Genomic DNA, 16,962 nt, shown 5'->3' on the forward strand with positions numbered 1-16,962 from the left:
CACAAACACGGCAGTCCTCCCCAACTCTTTCCACCAAGATATCCACAAAAATATTCTGACGGATTCTCTTCCACAGTCTTACACTCTTATGCCCAACGAAAAAAAACTGTTTCATAGAACGACATGCCTTTATCACTCAGCAGTGAGTCAAGGCCCTCTTTTCGATGTCAATAAACACAGACTCATGTTACCATTTTTAGTAGTAGGATTGCTTGACATTGTACAGATGTATCATGACTTAGTCAACCCACGTCCTTGGGACATTTAGGTAGCTTCCTACTTGTTGCCGTCACAAATAACGGTATGACAAGTATCCCTGTAACCGTAGCGAGCGAGCGAGCGTCCGTCCTTTGCACAACGCTGTAGGTAGAGAATTACACATTTTTAATTTTTTTAACCCAGCTTATACTAAAGTGCGGTCTCACACTTACACCTGCAGTTCTGGGACTACCAGCCAGGCGGACATCTCTTCAGGGGACGGCTGATGTCATCCGCACCCTTCTCTACTCCAGACCTGCCATTTGGGTCCGTGGATCCACTTGACCTGTTCTGCATTAGCTCTGCATCACCCTGTTTATGGTGGATTCAGGACACCACGCTGGCATCACTGGTACTACAAACGTACCTGGTGGGTCCTGAGCAAAGACGCGTCCGCTGGCTGAGCTGAGCTTGGCACGCTGTCACTGACTCGCAGAGCCAGCCTGGCCAGCGGGGAGCATGGGCTTTGGGAGTCATTTTTGTTGCTGCTTACGGTTCATAAGCAGCGCTGTGGCCACTGTCAGAGTCTTGCCAGACATTCTGAGTGTCACCCGCACAGGGCAGCCTCTCAAGGGTCACTGCTTGGACCTGCAACACCCCGACACAGGTCTGTTGTGACTCTGCACACCACACCCATCCTGGTGTTTGCAACAACCCACAACCTCCGTTGTCAACAAGCCAGAAAAGAGGCAACACCAAGTCTTTCTCACTTCAGGGACGGCCTTGGCGACCCATGTCGGAGCTGCCCCTGGGTTTCACTGTAAATGACAGTCAAGGGGCAAGTGAAGGGAACAAGGGTGAGACTCTGATTCATTGAACGCTCAGGAAGCCCACGCAAGGTGGACGAGCGTCCACAGGCGAGGCAGGTAAGGGTGCTGAGATCACACACATCCCCAGGGCTCCTGCAGCTAGCCTGCGGGGGGTTCCACCACCGCCGCCCGCCGAGCACGCAGGACACTCCCAGCAGCGGGCTAAGGGCTTCCCGGGATAACTCACTGCAACCTGACAGCGTTATGACTTGCCACACACTCCTCTACATGGATAAGGAAGCCGTGTCAGTGTCCTGGGGCCTCCGCACCAAAGTACCAGTGACCGGGGGCTTAAAGCAATGGAAACTTGTTGCTCCGGAGGCCAGGAGTCCAAGATCCAGGGGTCGGCAGGGCCGCACTTCCCCAGAGGCTCTACGGGGAGATCCCTTCTGGACCCTTCCAGCTCCTGGCCGCTCCTGGCAACCTTGGCTTGTGGCCCCATCATCCCAGTCTCCACCTCCCTCTTCACAGGGCCTCCCTCCCCCGTGGGTTTCTTCCCCGTCGGCCTTTGAGACGGATGCAACCATTGGATTTAGGGCCATACAGATAATCCGGGATGATCTCACCTTGAGATTCTTCACAGAGCCACATCTGCAGAGATCGTTTCCAAATGAGGCCAGATGCACAGGTCCCAGGGGTCTGCACGTGGACATCTCTCTTTGGGGCCCCCATTCAATCCGCTACAGAAACCAAGCTGCGGAGCGGTCATGTGGCTCACGCAGGACAATGCAGCCACTAAAGTGGACAAACTGGGCTCCGATCCCAGCTGCTCACCTGCGAGCATTACTGCTGCCTGACTTCCGCACAGCAGCACAGAGGGGCGAGCTCGAGGGGCACGGAGGAGAGAATGCTCCAGCCTGGCACCGTCCTCCCAGCACGGAGCCCAGAGGCCACAGCAGCCTGAGAGTTCAGAACCAGCACGACAGACACCGGCTGAGAGTCCGCAGACACCTGTGTCGGGAGTGGGGTCTGCAAGAAACCCTCGGTGGGTGGGGGGACGACAGAGGGGAGGAGGGGGCGAGGATGGGGCTGGGGATGAGAAGAGGAGGCCGTCACTGGCGATAAACAGACCGGCAGCACCCTGGCAGGCTCAGGCCTAACACGCAATGAACTTCCATGCTTTCCTTGTGAAAATATGTTCATCTACATCTGAAACCAACTGGCCTGCAACTGCAGAATACCTGTCACATTGCTTCCTGGCACTGAAGTCAGATGTTTGCAGGGAAGAGTACCGACAGCTACATGCCGCTTGGTGTTGTAATATTTAGACGTGTCATTCTGCATCTCAAAGAAAAGGCAGTTTTTAAATAAATGTGGGTTCTCAGCTTGGCACGAGGCACTCGGCCTGGAGACGGTGTGGGAGCCCCTCCGGCAGGTGAGCAGGGCTGGGCTCTCAGCTCAGACTGGACGCCAGAACCGCTGTGTGACCTGCTGTCCTCAGGCTTTTGGCTGAAGTCACGTGGAGGCCAGAGGTGTGTGTTTGGGACACAGCTGGAGGACACAACCGGCCCGGGAGTAAGCGATGGTGCACACACTCCCAGGGCTCCCTGGGGGGTGGCAGGGGGCTGTGCTTCTCCCAGATCACAGGCAGGAAAGAAGTGCGCCTCCCACGGCCCGGCTGGGGGTCCGGCAGCACAGGGATGACACCAGTCCCCATCGCTGTGGAGGCAGGTGGGCAAGGACCGCGCTCCCTTCCTGGGGAGAGAGGAAGGCCAGGGCTTCAGGGCTGTCAGACACACACAGCACCTGGCTCTTCTCAGGGCCCCAGAGATTTAAAATCACTTCGTACTGCTTTTGTCGCAGGTTAGAGTTTATCCCAACAAAAGTACACGTTTTGGAACTGAACGCTCCCTCACGCCCAAGCGGCTGTTTCCTGGCCGGCCGCTGCACTGCTGGCCTTGCAGCAGCTCCTCTTCGCTGTCTGGGGGCCACGGGGCTGGCACATGGTCACTCTGGGTGGCAGACAGGCAGCGAGGGGCCCTCGGCCACCGCTCAGAAGAGCAGCAGATTAAAGGTTCCCGTCAGAGGCTGCAGATGGGGCCAGCACCCCCTGCCACGTGCAGAGCTTCCCTGTCACAGAAGCAAGCGGGGTCAAGCGCCTCCCAACTGCGTCAAGCCCGACCTTCCTCAATGGAACTGTGGCCGCCCTGCCCCGCGTCCTGACCGCCACCACTTCTTCCGAGGCTCTGTTGGCTTCTGGGCCTTCAAATACCTGCTGCGCCGGCCCCCTTGGCCGTCAGGCCAGACCGTGTCACGTTTCCCTCCTCCCGGGCCTCCAGGGGTCCACACTCGCCTGTGGGGGGCCCCTGAGCTCGGGGGGATGGGCCACATGTTTGCACTCACTCTGCTCACAGGAGCTGGGGGGACAAACCCAAGTTCAGCTGGATCTGATGCTCAGCTTTCTGCTCCTCCACCTGGGGCAAGACCACCGCCCCCCCCCCCACCCAGGTCCCTCAGAGGCCCGGGGTGGCTGAGGCTGCCCCTGTGCAGCAGAACGTGCCCACAGCCCAGGGGCCAGACCTGCCCGCTGGGCCTGCAGCTCGGCCGCGCACCTGCGCCTGTGCTTCCTGCCAGAAGTCTCAACGTGTGCATCCGCTCTGCCCTGTTGTCATGGCGATCAGAACACGCAAAAGCAATACTTTTTGCACAATGTCACATGTTGCTTAATGTTTGGACACTGATATCTTCTCCAGCTGGGGTTTTCTTAATTTAAGTCAACAAACCAGTCTGGAAGCACACATATTGCTCGTGTTTGGGAACCAAAGAAGAGTGACATGTGACGGGAAGACTTAAGAAAGACCCTGGTGTGTGTGTGCGTGCGGTGTTGTGGGTGCCTGGGGGGTGGCCCGACCTGAGAAACGAGGAGAGAAAAGAGGAGAAGCTCCCAGCCTCTCTGCTCCGTCCCTGGCTACACCACCTCCCCCGCCCCGGGACTGGCATCCACACACACACACACACACACACACACACACACCCCGCCCAGCAGAGCTGCTTGGAGAGCTCCCTGGAGCCAGCTCGGAGCCTGGGGCGGCGGATCCTGCCCCATCCTTCAGCATCCCACCGCATCGGAGTCCCTGATGACCACTGGGAGAGTCTGTCCTGTATCCTGTGGCCACTTGAGAGTCCGAGCACCAGTCACCCCCCCCCCACCCTATTCCAAGGTGGCAGCTGCAAGCAAGCTGCTAGGTGGGAAGGTCTCTGCGGGCGCCAGCAGCACTGACGCCATGTTTTCGGGATCAATCTTAACTGCTGTCCACATGGAATATTTTTCTTGTGGCTTTTTTCAGTGAAAAAAACATGAATGGGAAACGTTAAAGGCTTGTTAACGACGCCCTTTCATCCATCAAGGCGCCGTCCTCGCGTTCTCATCCACTCCCGCCCGCCCAGCACAGATCCTACCGGAGTCGACCTGGATGACGGAGGCCAGATGCCGTCTATCTGTCCACATCTGGAGCCACAGCGTCCGAGGACCCTGGACGGCTGCCCTCAGTCACTTAGAGACTTGGGTCCTGCAGTTTCTCCAGGCTCCAGGCCTGGCTTTCAACTGCCACCCTGTTTCCTTCAGACAGACAGACAGGGGTTGCTTGGCAGAGTTCCATTTAAATCTCAGGGTCTTTCAAACTGATAACAGGTAAAATTGATGTGAACTTCAGCTCCCTAAACAAACTTCAATCAAATGCCCATGAAGAAGAAAGAAAAACCCTGTTTGGGCCAGGAGAGGCCAAACACAGTTCAATCCTCACCGAGGGCGTCCAAGTGCCCGTCCCCAGGACCCCCCGCCAGGATGGCAGCGAGAAAACCTACCAGCAGACAAGGCACCTGGAGGCCCAAGCATGTCCCAGCTCAGAGGCCACAGGGAAAGGCTTAGCTTCCCTACTGGTTTTCTGGGAAACTCTTTTGAGTAAAAGAAAACAGACTCTGGATCCTTCTGTGCGCCCCATGGTAAGATAACTTGTTTACCATTGCAGCTTGAAATCAAAACAGCACTAAGGTCCTGGGCAAGCTCTGAGGTGAAGTGGACAGTCCTCGCCGGCTTGGCTGTGACGTCCTGCCTGTTCCCACGGTGGCCGAGGCTCAAGCTGGCACTGCTGCCTGTGGCATAGCTGCAGCTGCACCAGCAGCCCAGGTGAGTCTGAGGGTGCTGAGGACGCGGAGGACACGGCCAGCGGGGCCTGCGCGCCCTGCCTGGGCTGCGCCAGGACAAACACTCCAAGTGGGGCTCCCCGCCCCCTGGGCTCCTCTGAGCAGCACCTAAACCCACGGGCTCCACCCAACCACGCCACCGCTTCCCAGAGCTCTTAAGCCACTTGCCTGGCTTAACCGTAGGTTTTCTCCTACGCCGACGCTTCAAAGGAAGCTCGGTCTGGGATGACACTACTGTTCACAGCAAGTTAAGGAACAGTGACTCCCTCCCTGGACATGCCTGGCTGCTCAGAGCAGAGGTGCTGGCTAAGGAAGAATGCGGGCTGGAAACGCGAGGCCCTGGGCGGGAACGGGCACCCGAAGAGATTCGAGCTGGAGACGACAGTGCTGCTAGGCAGTGACCACGCCGCACCGGCCTGCTGCTGTCTGTGTCGGCTGCGCGAGCGGACTCGAGTTAAAAACCCCGACTAGGGCTTCCCTGGTGGCGCAGTGGTTGAGAGTCCGCCTGCCGATGCAGGAGACACGGGTTCATGCCCCGGTCCGGGAGGATCCCACGTGCCGCGGAGTGGCTGGGCCCGTGAGCCATGGCCGCTGGGCCTGCGTGCCCGGAGCCTGTGCTCCTCAACGGGAGAGGCCACAACAGTACTGGAAAAAAAAAAAAAAAAAAAAAGCCACCCCGACTAACTTCCTCCACGGCGGGCCCGCCCCCCTCCCCAGAGGCCTGGCTGCCCGAGCCGGTTCCGACCCCTCAGCGCACCTTCCCTGGCCCCCTCGGCAGCTCCAGCTCTTCTTCTTCGGGTGCCAGGGAGTCAGACTCTGCCGTCGCGTCCCCCCTCTCTGCAGCCTCGAACGCGGAGAGCGAGAGTGCGTCTACGTGACCCTCCCGCCCCTCGTGGGAAAAGCACCAGGAGAAGAACACGATGACCCTTCACAGCCCAGCCTCCCACGTGGTCAAGGGCAGCTATTTCATTACACGTGTGCTTCCACGAAAACAAATATTATTTCTGAATCTTTCACGACCCGGGTGTCCGGAAACGGCGAACACAGCACGCGCCGGCCGAGCGGCTGCCCCGCGGGTCTGGTGCCGGCGGGTCGAGGCCCGGCACTGGATGGAGGGAAACCCGCCCGCGAGGGGACCTGGGGCCGCGGCCAAAGGACTCAGCCTTCTTGCTTCAACATCTCTCTTCACGGGGAAAATATTTTCGCGTTTCCCTGCGCCTTTCCCGTCCTCTGCATTTTCACAAACCTGCTGCCCCTCCAGCGGCTGCGGCTCCAGGCGGCCTCTCGGAGCCCGTTGCCCCTGGAGCTGTTCGTGGCCCGCACTCGGGGGGACGGCTCTGTCAGCGGGAGCCCGGGGCGTCTCTCCAGCGTGTTCGGATGGCTGTGGAGGCCCCGGGAGGCAGGAAACAGCGCAGGGTTTGTGGGGCCCCAAGGGCGCGGCCCAAACCGGTGGCGCCAGGCCACGGAGCTGCGGGGTCCCCTCGGGCAGCTTCGCCAGCGGGCCGGGCCCTCGCAGGCTGCACAGCCCGGGACCCTCGCTCGGAGGCCGCCTGAGGATCTGGAGATCACAGCGGGAGGCCCCCGTCCCCCTAAGGGACGCCCGCTCTCCAGGCCCAGGCCCAGCCCGCGTGCAGAGGGTATGGGGCCTGCGATGTGTCCTCAGGCCTGACCGCACCGCAGAGAGGCCTGCCTGCTTGCTGGCAGCCCGGACGGCACGTGCCCCGGGGACTGCCGCAGGGCCTCTGGATCCGAGTTCTACTGTAGCCCACTTTCAAACCCGTCGCTGAGCAGAAGCGGGGCCGGGGCTCCCCAGCGCCGCCCAGGGCACCACGGTGGCGCCCTCTACTGGAAGCGCACAGACAGCCCCACACCCAGGCTCCCGGGCTGGGTGCCGCAGGCCGGGCATCGCAGCCTGCGCTTCCGTTCAGGGCAGAGGAGGGGTCCTGGGACTGTCAGTCACCGGAGCAAAGCACTTTCCTTACAGAATTCGGGACGCGGCCAACCACCTTCACAGCCCCCAAGGGCGAAGGGCACCCCAGGTCCCCCACTCGACCTCCCGACGCATCCGGACAGAGAAACGGGCCCTCTGCTTGCACACGGAGACACTCACAATTCTCACAGCTTGGCGAGCCGAGGGCCCCCGTGAGAATGGACGGTCGCAGCGGGCAGACTCAGGGTTCCATCCGAAGATCAGACATCTGTGCAGCTCCCTGCAGGAGCACGACTCCGCTGTAAAGAAGTCCTGAGAAGGACCAAAATCAGAAGATAATGGGGACATGGTCATATTTTATTTTTGAGGGAAAAAATCCAGAATTAATTTGGCTGACCTAAGAAAGGGATGCAATAAATTGTAAACTGGTGAGAAAAGCCTGGTTTGCCTGTGTTAGGTACCTGCTCTTTTGTTGATATTAAGGTACCATGAGATACACAGTACACCCAAACTGTACACGTGCAGGGCTGTATTTTTACCCAGGTTTCTGGTGACAAACACAAACCGCTCAAGCTTCCCTGCTGTTGTTTACACTGTCTCAGGCACCCTCGACAAAGACACAGCATTCTACTGAACAGTTGGGCATGGTTTATTTTCTCCATACGTCATATTATTTATCCACACACAGAGCTACAAGTTTCCCTTACGCTTTTTGGATAAGTCAATTATAACGCTAAAGCGACAACACGATACTGAAGTATCAGACCGTGTGCCCGGCAGATGCTGGAGACGCTCCTCTCTGCCATCGGTGACAAGAGCTGACCCGCCTTCGTGTGTGACCCTGGACTTCCAGGCTCGACGTCAGGTGTCAGGAAGGAGAGGTCGGCATCCCTCATCACCTTCTGTCCAGAGAAAGGCTGGGATAGACTCCATTCCTCAGAGAGGTGCCATTTCAACCACGCCCACGCGCAAAGAGCTGTTTGTTTTCCCAAATCTTTCTGGCAAGTGGTTATTTTCTTTCCACTGACGTGACCCCCAATGGATGCATCCTGCATTTGCTTTCTGGCAGTTGGAAAAATAAAGCTGGAGAATCTCAGTAAGCGCCTGTTGCCAGGGCGCATCCCCTCTCCTCCAGCATCATCATCCCGGCAGCTTCAACAGCCAAGAGGAAAGGGCAGGCGGGGAGCACGCAGGGGGCGGACACGGCTGCAGCCTGGGACGGGCCTGCATGGGGGTCCAGGGCCCTGGGGGCCTTGGCTGGCTCCGGGCGCAGGCGTGGTGCTCGAGGCAGCCAGCGGTTCCCGGCGGGCGCCGGATGCCCCCTCCTTCCGGGGCAGTCGCCCTCATGTTTGCCAGCCCCCCCCCCCCACTGTCTCACCCCTGACTTAACAGTATTAGAAATGGAACAGTGACAGTGTGAGAGAAGGGAACAAGTTAGACGCGCGGTGGCCAGTCTCTGAACTCACTTTGTCGTAAAATGTAGAAAAGAAGGAGCAGACACGCGGCACCCCTACGGCTCCAGCCCCTTTAATGTGGCAGTGCCGCCGCCCGCCGTGCTCCCAGCGAGCGGTTACTACAAACGCTCAGTCCTGGCCAGCAGGCTGAGAGCTGGTGGCGTCACCCAGGGCCCCGCGCCAGGTTCTCGCTGGACGGGAGCCCCCTCCACATGCTGGTTTCCCCGCCGGGCCGCCTTCGTGGGCCAGAAGCCACTCTTTCACGGCCACGCCTCCAGAGTAGCCGCCCAGGGCTCCGCTGCTGCAGACCACTCTATGGCACGGGATGAGGATGGGGATCTGGAAGACAGTGAGGCAGCCACCGTCAGTCGGGGCTCCGGGCCAGCGTGGTCTTTCGGGATCCAGGGCAAGGCCCCTGACCACGATGGACCCAGGGCCCAACTCGCAGGGCTTGGCCACATGCAGGCTCCATCTCAGCACTGCTCACCCCTTGGCCTCCGAGGGTCCTGCGTCGGCCGGGAAGGGGCCCAATGCCTGAGGCGAGTGTGGGGCATCTTCTAGAGAACCCCTTTATGCTACCACTGGGGAGGCGAAAGCTTAATTTCACTTGATAAGGGATTTAAAATGGATACAGAATTTAAAATGACATTTCCAAGTTTAGGTACCACGTAAAATTCTCCAACACTTCCAAGATGTAAGAGGAAACTTCGGGGAATGCTGTACTCACACAGGCCACTTCAACCCAGAGGCTGGAACTTGGGGCTGTCCCCATGCAGTCCACGTCTGTTTTTGTAAATAAGGTTTTATGGGAACACAGCCACGCCCACTTGGTACTCCGTACCTGCGGCTGCTTTTGCAAAGCCTAAAATATTGATTGAACAGCCCTTTGTAGAAAAGGTTTGCCGACCCCAGCTTTACACTACACCCGTGCACTGGGGGGGACCTGCTTTCCTCCTTAGTCTCTGGACATGGCAAGTCTGAGAAGCTCCAGCTCCATCTGTTCCCACCTGAAAAGCTGCCCCCACCACTGCTGCCATCACCAGTACCCCACCTGCTGGGATGGGGCAGCCAGCTCTTCCACTGATCCCAGCAAGGACCCTCGGCCCATGCCCACCCTCATTCCTCCCACAGGGTTCCCCCCCACCCCCACAAAACAAGCCCTAATGGGAAGACAAAGCTGCTCCTAGCCTTTCACACCTGGAGACGAGCAGAGTGGTCAGGTGCCTGCTTAAATCAACAGTGGTTCCACTAAAAGCAACGCCACTTTACAGTGAAAACAAGTCCAAACACAACCCACAGAGAACCGCTGACTATCAGAAGGGCCCCACTGCTGGGACCAAGGGCAGTGACAGCCGCCCAGGGGCCGAGTGTCCCTGAGATGCACCAGGAAACACAGGCCCAGGCTGGGCTCTGTGCACCCAGTGAAGCTCATCCACGGCCCAAAATGCAGCCGCACCAGGCCCAGGGGAGGGGCAAGGCTGGCCCAGCCTTGGAGAGTGAGGGCCTGGTTCCCAGGAGGCTGGACGGACAGGCAGGCAGGCAGGCGTGTGGACCAGGCGCCGATGCCCCGAGGACAGGGCCTCCCCCAGCGCCCGGCACCTTCTTTTCCTGGCTCAGAGCTGGCACCACGCAGACCTGAAGGAGTCTGATACCGCACGTACCAGACTGGACTGGACCCCAGGGCCCGCAGTCGCCGGATGGGAGCAAGGGGCCCTCTCGTGAGGGCTGCTCGCTACTCCTGCAGCCATTCACAGGGCTAGTCCCCCCTAACCTCGTGCTTGCGTAGCCAACCCCACCAGGGAGGGCACCCCCTGTCCTCTCTGGCGGGGCCTCCTCAGGAGGAGTCCCAAGGATGCCCATGGGAGCCCTGCTTGGGGTCTGTTCCTGGAACGGCAGCGTTGCTGTCCGCACGGAGCTCTGACAGCCACGCGTGGAGGGGCTGCAGTGGCCACTGCCCTTGCTTTCCGTTTCCGCGGGGAGGACCTCGCTGGAAGGATGCTCCTGGCCTGGTCTCTCCCCGCCACAAACCCCCTGAGGGGGGAGGATGACCCACTGAGCAGCCACCCTTGGAAGAAGGGACGAGAATGCTCAGCTCAGCACCTTGTGGAGTCCTGCAGGGGGACTGCCTGCCCCATGGCACGGGGCATCCTGTTCTTTTCCAAGGCATGGTCAGCGTCCGCCCCTGCAGGGACCAGTGACGGGACGGGGGGGTCTAATTCTGGCGGGACTTCCTGCAAAGCCTGCCATGGCTATGGCTATGGCTATGGCCATGCCACCTCTCCAGTCAAGCTTTTATCCTAATAAAGCTAACATCCTTTACTCATGTCTCAGTTGGCTCAGGAGATGGGAGGAAAGAAAGGGAGGTAATTACGGCCCCTGAAAACCACAGTGGATGGGAGATATCTTCCTGGGCAGCCAGTGGACGCAGCTTAGAGCACACCCAGCGTGCCAGGGATGCCCACATGCCGGGGGCCACCAAACATAAGGGGGTGTACCCCGTGTTCCCACTGCACGGGGCTCTGGGAAGCCAACAGTTGTTCTGCGTAAGGATCCGGACAAGCAGCTACTCAGAGCTTGAGAAGAGCTGCTCTCTGGAGGGACTCCCTCAGGCCTCGGCAGAGTGCAGACTTCTGCTAAGGGGAGGGTCTGCTCCGGAGTCCCTGGGGAAGAAAGGCTTCATCCTAGGTGGCTCCATCCTGGCGGGAGGAAGGGGCACCGGTGGGCGGCCACTGCAGGCCCAGGGCATGCTGGGGTGAGAGCTCTCATCACTGTGGGAACATCACGGTGGCCGCTCCACAAAGAAGGTCATAGCAGCGGGCACAGGTACAGGAACCGGGGCCCACTCTGGAGACGGCGCCGGGGTGGGGAGCTGGGCGCAGACCCTGAGAGACCCCACCCGTGGGGGGAACCTCTCTCATGGTATCTGGGCACCCCCTGCTCCCTCGGGCGGTCGTTCCTGCTTCTGCCTTTACCGGAGGCCCTTCACTGCGGGTGGAGCAGGGTGTCACCTGCTGGGCACCAGACACACAAACACGCCTGCCTGGAAGTGCCCCTCTGTGGGGCTGCACCTGTCCCAGGAGGATGGCTGGATCCCCAGTCCCTGTCCCAGACACGTTGCTCGGTAATGATGCTCTGGGGAGAGCCTGCCTGATGTGCACGTCGTGACATTGTATCCTCCAACGAGCCCAGGCCAGGCACTCTCAACTTCGGGACATGTTAAGCCTCTGGCCCAAGGTGACAAGCTGCTTAGAGGCCGAGAGGGGATTCCAGCCCCACACTCTGTACACTGCCCCCAGGGGACCGCCGAGGCCGGGCCTGGGGGCGCTGGCACGTAAGTAAGTTGGCTTGGGAGGTGGGAATCTGCCTTCCCGCACATCACAGACTAGTCCCGCCTTGGACCAGAAGTTAGAGTTGCCATGGTAACTCGCATCGTCTGTGGGGCTCTGACCCCGCACGGGGAGGGTGAGCTCAGACTTCCTCTCCAGTGCAGTTTAACTGAGTGAGAAGCAGACACGCTGCCGAGTCCTGCCCGCAGCACCCAGCTCCCATCTGCCTGGAGGGAGTAGCGGGAAACTTTAAGAACAGGTTGTCTGCTCCGATTGAGGGTTTTTATCAAATACAATAGTACATTAATAATTGCTGGGAGGACATGATTAAGTAATATACAATTCAAGTTTCTGACTGATAAAGAGATAGACATTTAATTCAATTTAGTCTTACCAACATTTAGGCACCAATTCAATTTTCCTACCAAACAGCAGATTTCACAAGTGAGCTTTGATTTTCTTCCCTCTCGCCCAATAAGCTATGAAATGGTAACAAAGGGTGTAACGTGAACCCGTCTCCCTTTCTATGTACGACGCAGATAACAGGACTGCTGGCCTGGAACAGCAATTATAAAGAGAGCTATGACCAGTCTTCATCTTTGATGGAGAACTGGTGTCTTACCAAACACGCACCATTTTCCCCTCCGGAAATGGGAACGCTGCTTCTGCTCGTGCTAATATTGGTGGCAAGTTTCAGACTATCAAGATGACGAGACCTGCTAAAATTCACTGGGGCCCTCAGGACATTTCAAAGGATCTGCATCCTCTATGCCCTCGCCTTTAAAGCCTGTGCTACACGAAATGCAATTTTTATCAACAACCACGAAGCTCATAATATCACAGCTGCATTGAAATCTTCACGCTGTGAAATCTAATTCATCCAATACGCGAATCCATCACTTACACAGACCCTTTCTCAAATGCTATAAAACTTCCAAACCCATAGATTTGTCTCCAACAAAAATAACACGGAGGGGCCTTTCGATCAATAATGGAATCCCTCTGATTCTGGTGCCGGCTGAATATTTTCTCCAGCTTCGCCTTTGTTCTTGTGGGTAGCAGCCCACAAGGGAAGGAGCTTGTTTTCACTTGCGGCCTCATCAATACCTAAATCCTGGTGAACAAGTGACACCGAGAAGCTGTAATCAATAGCTCCCTGTGCGTTTTTTCTTCTGGTCAAATGGTTCAGCCCCACTGACAGCCCTGACACTTAGAACATGATGCTAAATCTTTATCAACAGCCATCTGGGTGACTGGCAGGCCAAGACTCAGGGGGTCATTAACGCTCACGGCAATCTGTGAACAAACTAAGTCCTCAGGAATGCGTTTGTTTAGAAGAAGGTGGAGAAACTCTCTGTGCAAGTATTGACTGCCTTTGAACTGCATTTAGCAAATTCTGTCTGAGGATGAGTGGAAGGGTGCTTTACCGGGGAGGGCGTGAGGCCTCTTCAACCTGCCCCACCGGAAGACGGGCCGTCCCCCAGGCTGGGCCTGGGAGAGGGTCTTCCGGAAGGCTGTGAAACCATTTCACCTGGGCTGTTAATTCCTTCACGGAAAACCATGGAAAAGCCAAGGGCCTGGAATGGGATGAAACTCCCCCACCACCGCAAAAACCGCCCCTCAGCCTGGCGTGCGGGAGAGCAGCCCAGGCCAAGAGCAGGTGCTGTCACGGGAGCCAGCACGTGTCCTTTTACCGCAAGCCGCCTAAGGAATCAGCACGCAGTGGGCTTCATGGTGTTCTGGAACATTCCACATCCACCTGCTGCTCTCCTCCTGAAATGCACAACTGTTCTTCCCAGCCGGAACACAAGATGTTTTCAGCAGGTAAGCCTCCACGACGTGCTATCCATGCTGGAGCCCACGTGTGTGGTGCTGCGGCCGGGCCCCTGCCGTCAGCGCCGAGAAGGGGGGCACGCCAGCCGGTCCCTGACTAAGCCCCCCTTCCTCCCTCAGGTCCCTGGGTCACCACTGAGATCCTTCAGCCCGTTCTGAGGAGGTTCTCTTTTACCAACTTTGTGGGCCCCCTCTGAGGATGGCTGACTCCCGCCGAGCTGCCCGTGCTGCACCACACAGCAGGCGTCTCCTTGCAGGGGCACCTCCCGTGCCTCGGGGCCACACCTGGAGGCCTCTGTCGGGTCCTCTGCAGCCTCTCATCAAGTTGAGGTCCTTGCGTGAGTCCCAGGCGGCGCCCAACTACAGAGGGACGCCCAGGGAAAGGCCACAGAGGGCTCACCACCTCCTGTCACCCTTGGCACAGGAGGGAGCCGAGAAGAGGGGACGCGGTGCGGGCAGAATCCTCCTGCCCGAGTGCGTCGTCACAGCCACCCTCGGCGTGGGCACGCGATGGGGATGTCGAGACTAGGACTTCATGGACGGGAGAGTTTTAAGCCCTGTGAGATCCTGTTTTATAAATTTCAGTGGCTGAGGCCATACTTGAGCAGTGACAGTCATAGAGGTTAACAGCAAGAGGAGAGAGTTCCGCTGATTGCAGGACAGTCAATGTTTCTGAACATCGCCACAAGCGCCATCGGCGGACAACCAAGGCCTCGCCACTGCAGAGAGGGAGAAACTGCGGGCATCGCAGCGGGCAGGTGAGGGGCTGCTCATCTGTGCGTGTCAGTTAGCAGAGCTGTTTCATGGCAAAGATGGGAGCCACACCTGCTGACGGGGCAGGCGGTGCCAGGACGTGAGGCCAACCTCAGGGAGGGAGGGAGGGAGGGAGGGCGGGCAGAAGGACCACGTCTCCGCGTGGGGTGTGAACAGGTCGTGGCCTGAAACACGGATGGAGATGGGGGCCAGAGGGAGAATTTCTACACAGCACGGTGACACCGTGAAGCAGGAGGAGGGTGCAAAGAAGTCAGTCCCCAGAGTTCTTCCTCGAGGCCCTGAGTGGACACCACAGTGCGCTCTGGATGGTCTCTCTATCCAGAGCAAAGTCAAACTGCCCCAAACTGAGTGGACCTGGGAGAAGACGGTGGCCTTCCAGAGGGAAGGTGTGACGTAAGCTTCACTGGGAGATGTGAGTAACTACACCTAGAAACTTGATTCACCATCACCCCACGCTCAGCGCGGAAACGCGGCCTGTAGCCCACAGAGGAGGCGAATGCGAACGATGTAGCTGGGCTGCCGCCACTATGGCACAACAGGTGCAAAACGACATGCCAACCAGATCCACTAGCCTCCGTGGTGGAGACCAGGGACACGGGAAGTGGGGGGCTGTGTCATCGTATCACATATTGTTCCTGACGATCTGAGATATTTTAATATGGAAGAAAACTCTTCTCCAGATCAGATGTACATTAAAACACTGCCCCCCACTACAGACCTAGAGGGGCTGCTGCTTAAGAGTAACAGCGCCGTTTTGGGAGAAAGGCCAAGAAACTGCCGTCTCCTCGAGACACCGGCTCTGCCCTCGGGCGGCCGCGAGCCGAGTGGCGAGCTGCCGAACGCGGTGTGCAAACAGCCAGCCTCTCCCCGGTGAGCAGGGGTGGAAGTAGTTTTGAAAACACAGCAGAGCCACAACAATTTTTTAAAAAGTGGGGTCTCTCGGATTTAGTAACTTCCCATCCCATGATGTGATGACTCTCTTTGCTTTTCCTGATAGGGTGGCATTCTTCTACCATATTAGAGACTTTCCTACAACTTTAGGGAGAAACCATGCAGGCCCTGGCGGGCACTGGAGACCAATAAGATTGGGAATATTCCAGGGCCCCATGCACCTGTGTGGCGTCTCCCAGAAGGCCGAGCTGCTGTGCGGACAGGGGTGTCCTTCCTGCCCACCTGCAGGCTCCACAGGCGTGTGTGGCCTTGGCCAGGCCCACGTCACGGCCTCTCCCCAACCCACGCTGACTTCCTCCCTGAGACTGGACAGCGCTTGGCCCACGTGTGGCGTGACGGGGAGTAGAGGTGACCTCTGCACTCCTGGGAGCGACAGGCCTGCGGCCGCCCCACACTGAGGCCTGACCCTGTCCCCTGGGGAGACGGCCTTGCGTGGTCCGTGAGTCTTGCTCTCAGCCCAGCCTGACTGCAGAGTCACAGGGGGGACAAAGACGTGAAGGAGCTTGGGGACATGCCCCAAAGCAATGAGTCACCCCAGGTCCCAAGGGCCACGGCCTGGACCTCCTGACGGAGCCAAGCCCCCAGGCGATGGATGGGGGTGGGTTTGAAAACACCGCAGCACGTGTGTTTTTCTAGAACGTAAGCTCTCGTGCGTGGGTCTGTTTTGTTTCCTGCTGTACTCCCGGCACCTGGAAGAGTGTCGGGCACACCCTAGGCACCCAGTGTGCCCAGCTGTCCAGTGAACGAATGGCCGTCTGCTCGCCACCCCTCCAGGCTTCGCTGCCCCGGGCTCCCTGTGCCGAGCGGCTCCCGGGGTTCTGACGTGCGTCATGGGGCGGGGAGGGTCTCGGTGGTGCGTGGCAAAGCTTCTTTACCACCTTCACCCGACCAGTGCCACCCACGCCTCTTCCAGAGGTCCCCACCACAAACGCTTCCTGTCCTCCCCGCCCACCGCAGCCCGGGCTGCCTCTGAAACCCGCTTCAGTCAGAGGACACTGTGACCCCGAGCGCAGTGCCCAGGCCCCCACTGACCACGGCCGTGCTGACATCACGTGGACACAGACTCACAGGATTGCTTCTCACTGCCGCTCCCACGGCCCGCGCTGCTCTGGGGTTGCCCGCCAGGGCCGCTAACTGCTGGTAGGAAACCGTTTCTCCGAATTTCACAGCCTTCAGCAGCTTCCACAGCGCCCGTCTGGTGAACGAATCTGAAGGGAGAGAGCAGAGTGACACGATTTGGGCAAACGGCTCCGAGAGCTCGGATACGAACAGCCGCCAGTCCTGAAAGAGGGGGTGCGTCAACGTAAGCAGGGGTGTTATCCTCAATGAAAACAGCTCCGCACGGCCCTGTCACCGTGTCACCCGACACGGAGGAAGAGGCGCGTGACGCAGGGCACGGAGCGGGCCGGCCCCTCTGCAGGCCTCCCCAACCATGCCTCACAGATTTGCGACGGCCTCCCATCTTCCCCGAGTGCCAGGCAGGC

General features: G+C 58.7%; 1 protein-coding gene across 2 annotated transcripts in view; it reads right to left on the bottom strand.

Annotated features, from left to right (window-relative positions):
* Positions 1-7,773: 7,773 nt before the first annotated feature.
* The window catches only part of MGMT (O-6-methylguanine-DNA methyltransferase), a 302,941-nt gene continuing 293,752 nt past the window's right edge, over positions 7,774-16,962 (bottom strand). For both annotated transcript variants that reach the window (XM_081247244.1, XM_081247245.1), the window contains exons 4-5: positions 16,547-16,686; positions 7,774-8,933 (exon numbers count right to left, since the gene is read on the bottom strand). In XM_081247244.1, the coding sequence (XP_081103370.1) occupies positions 8,724-8,933; positions 16,547-16,686 (350 nt within the window). In that variant the 3' untranslated portion in view covers positions 7,774-8,723. The remainder of the gene's footprint in view (positions 8,934-16,546; positions 16,687-16,962) is intronic.

The sequence above is a fragment of the Mesoplodon bidens genome (assembly GCF_964165515.1).
Source record: "Mesoplodon bidens genome assembly, chromosome: 1".
NCBI lineage: Eukaryota > Metazoa > Chordata > Mammalia > Artiodactyla > Ziphiidae > Mesoplodon > Mesoplodon bidens.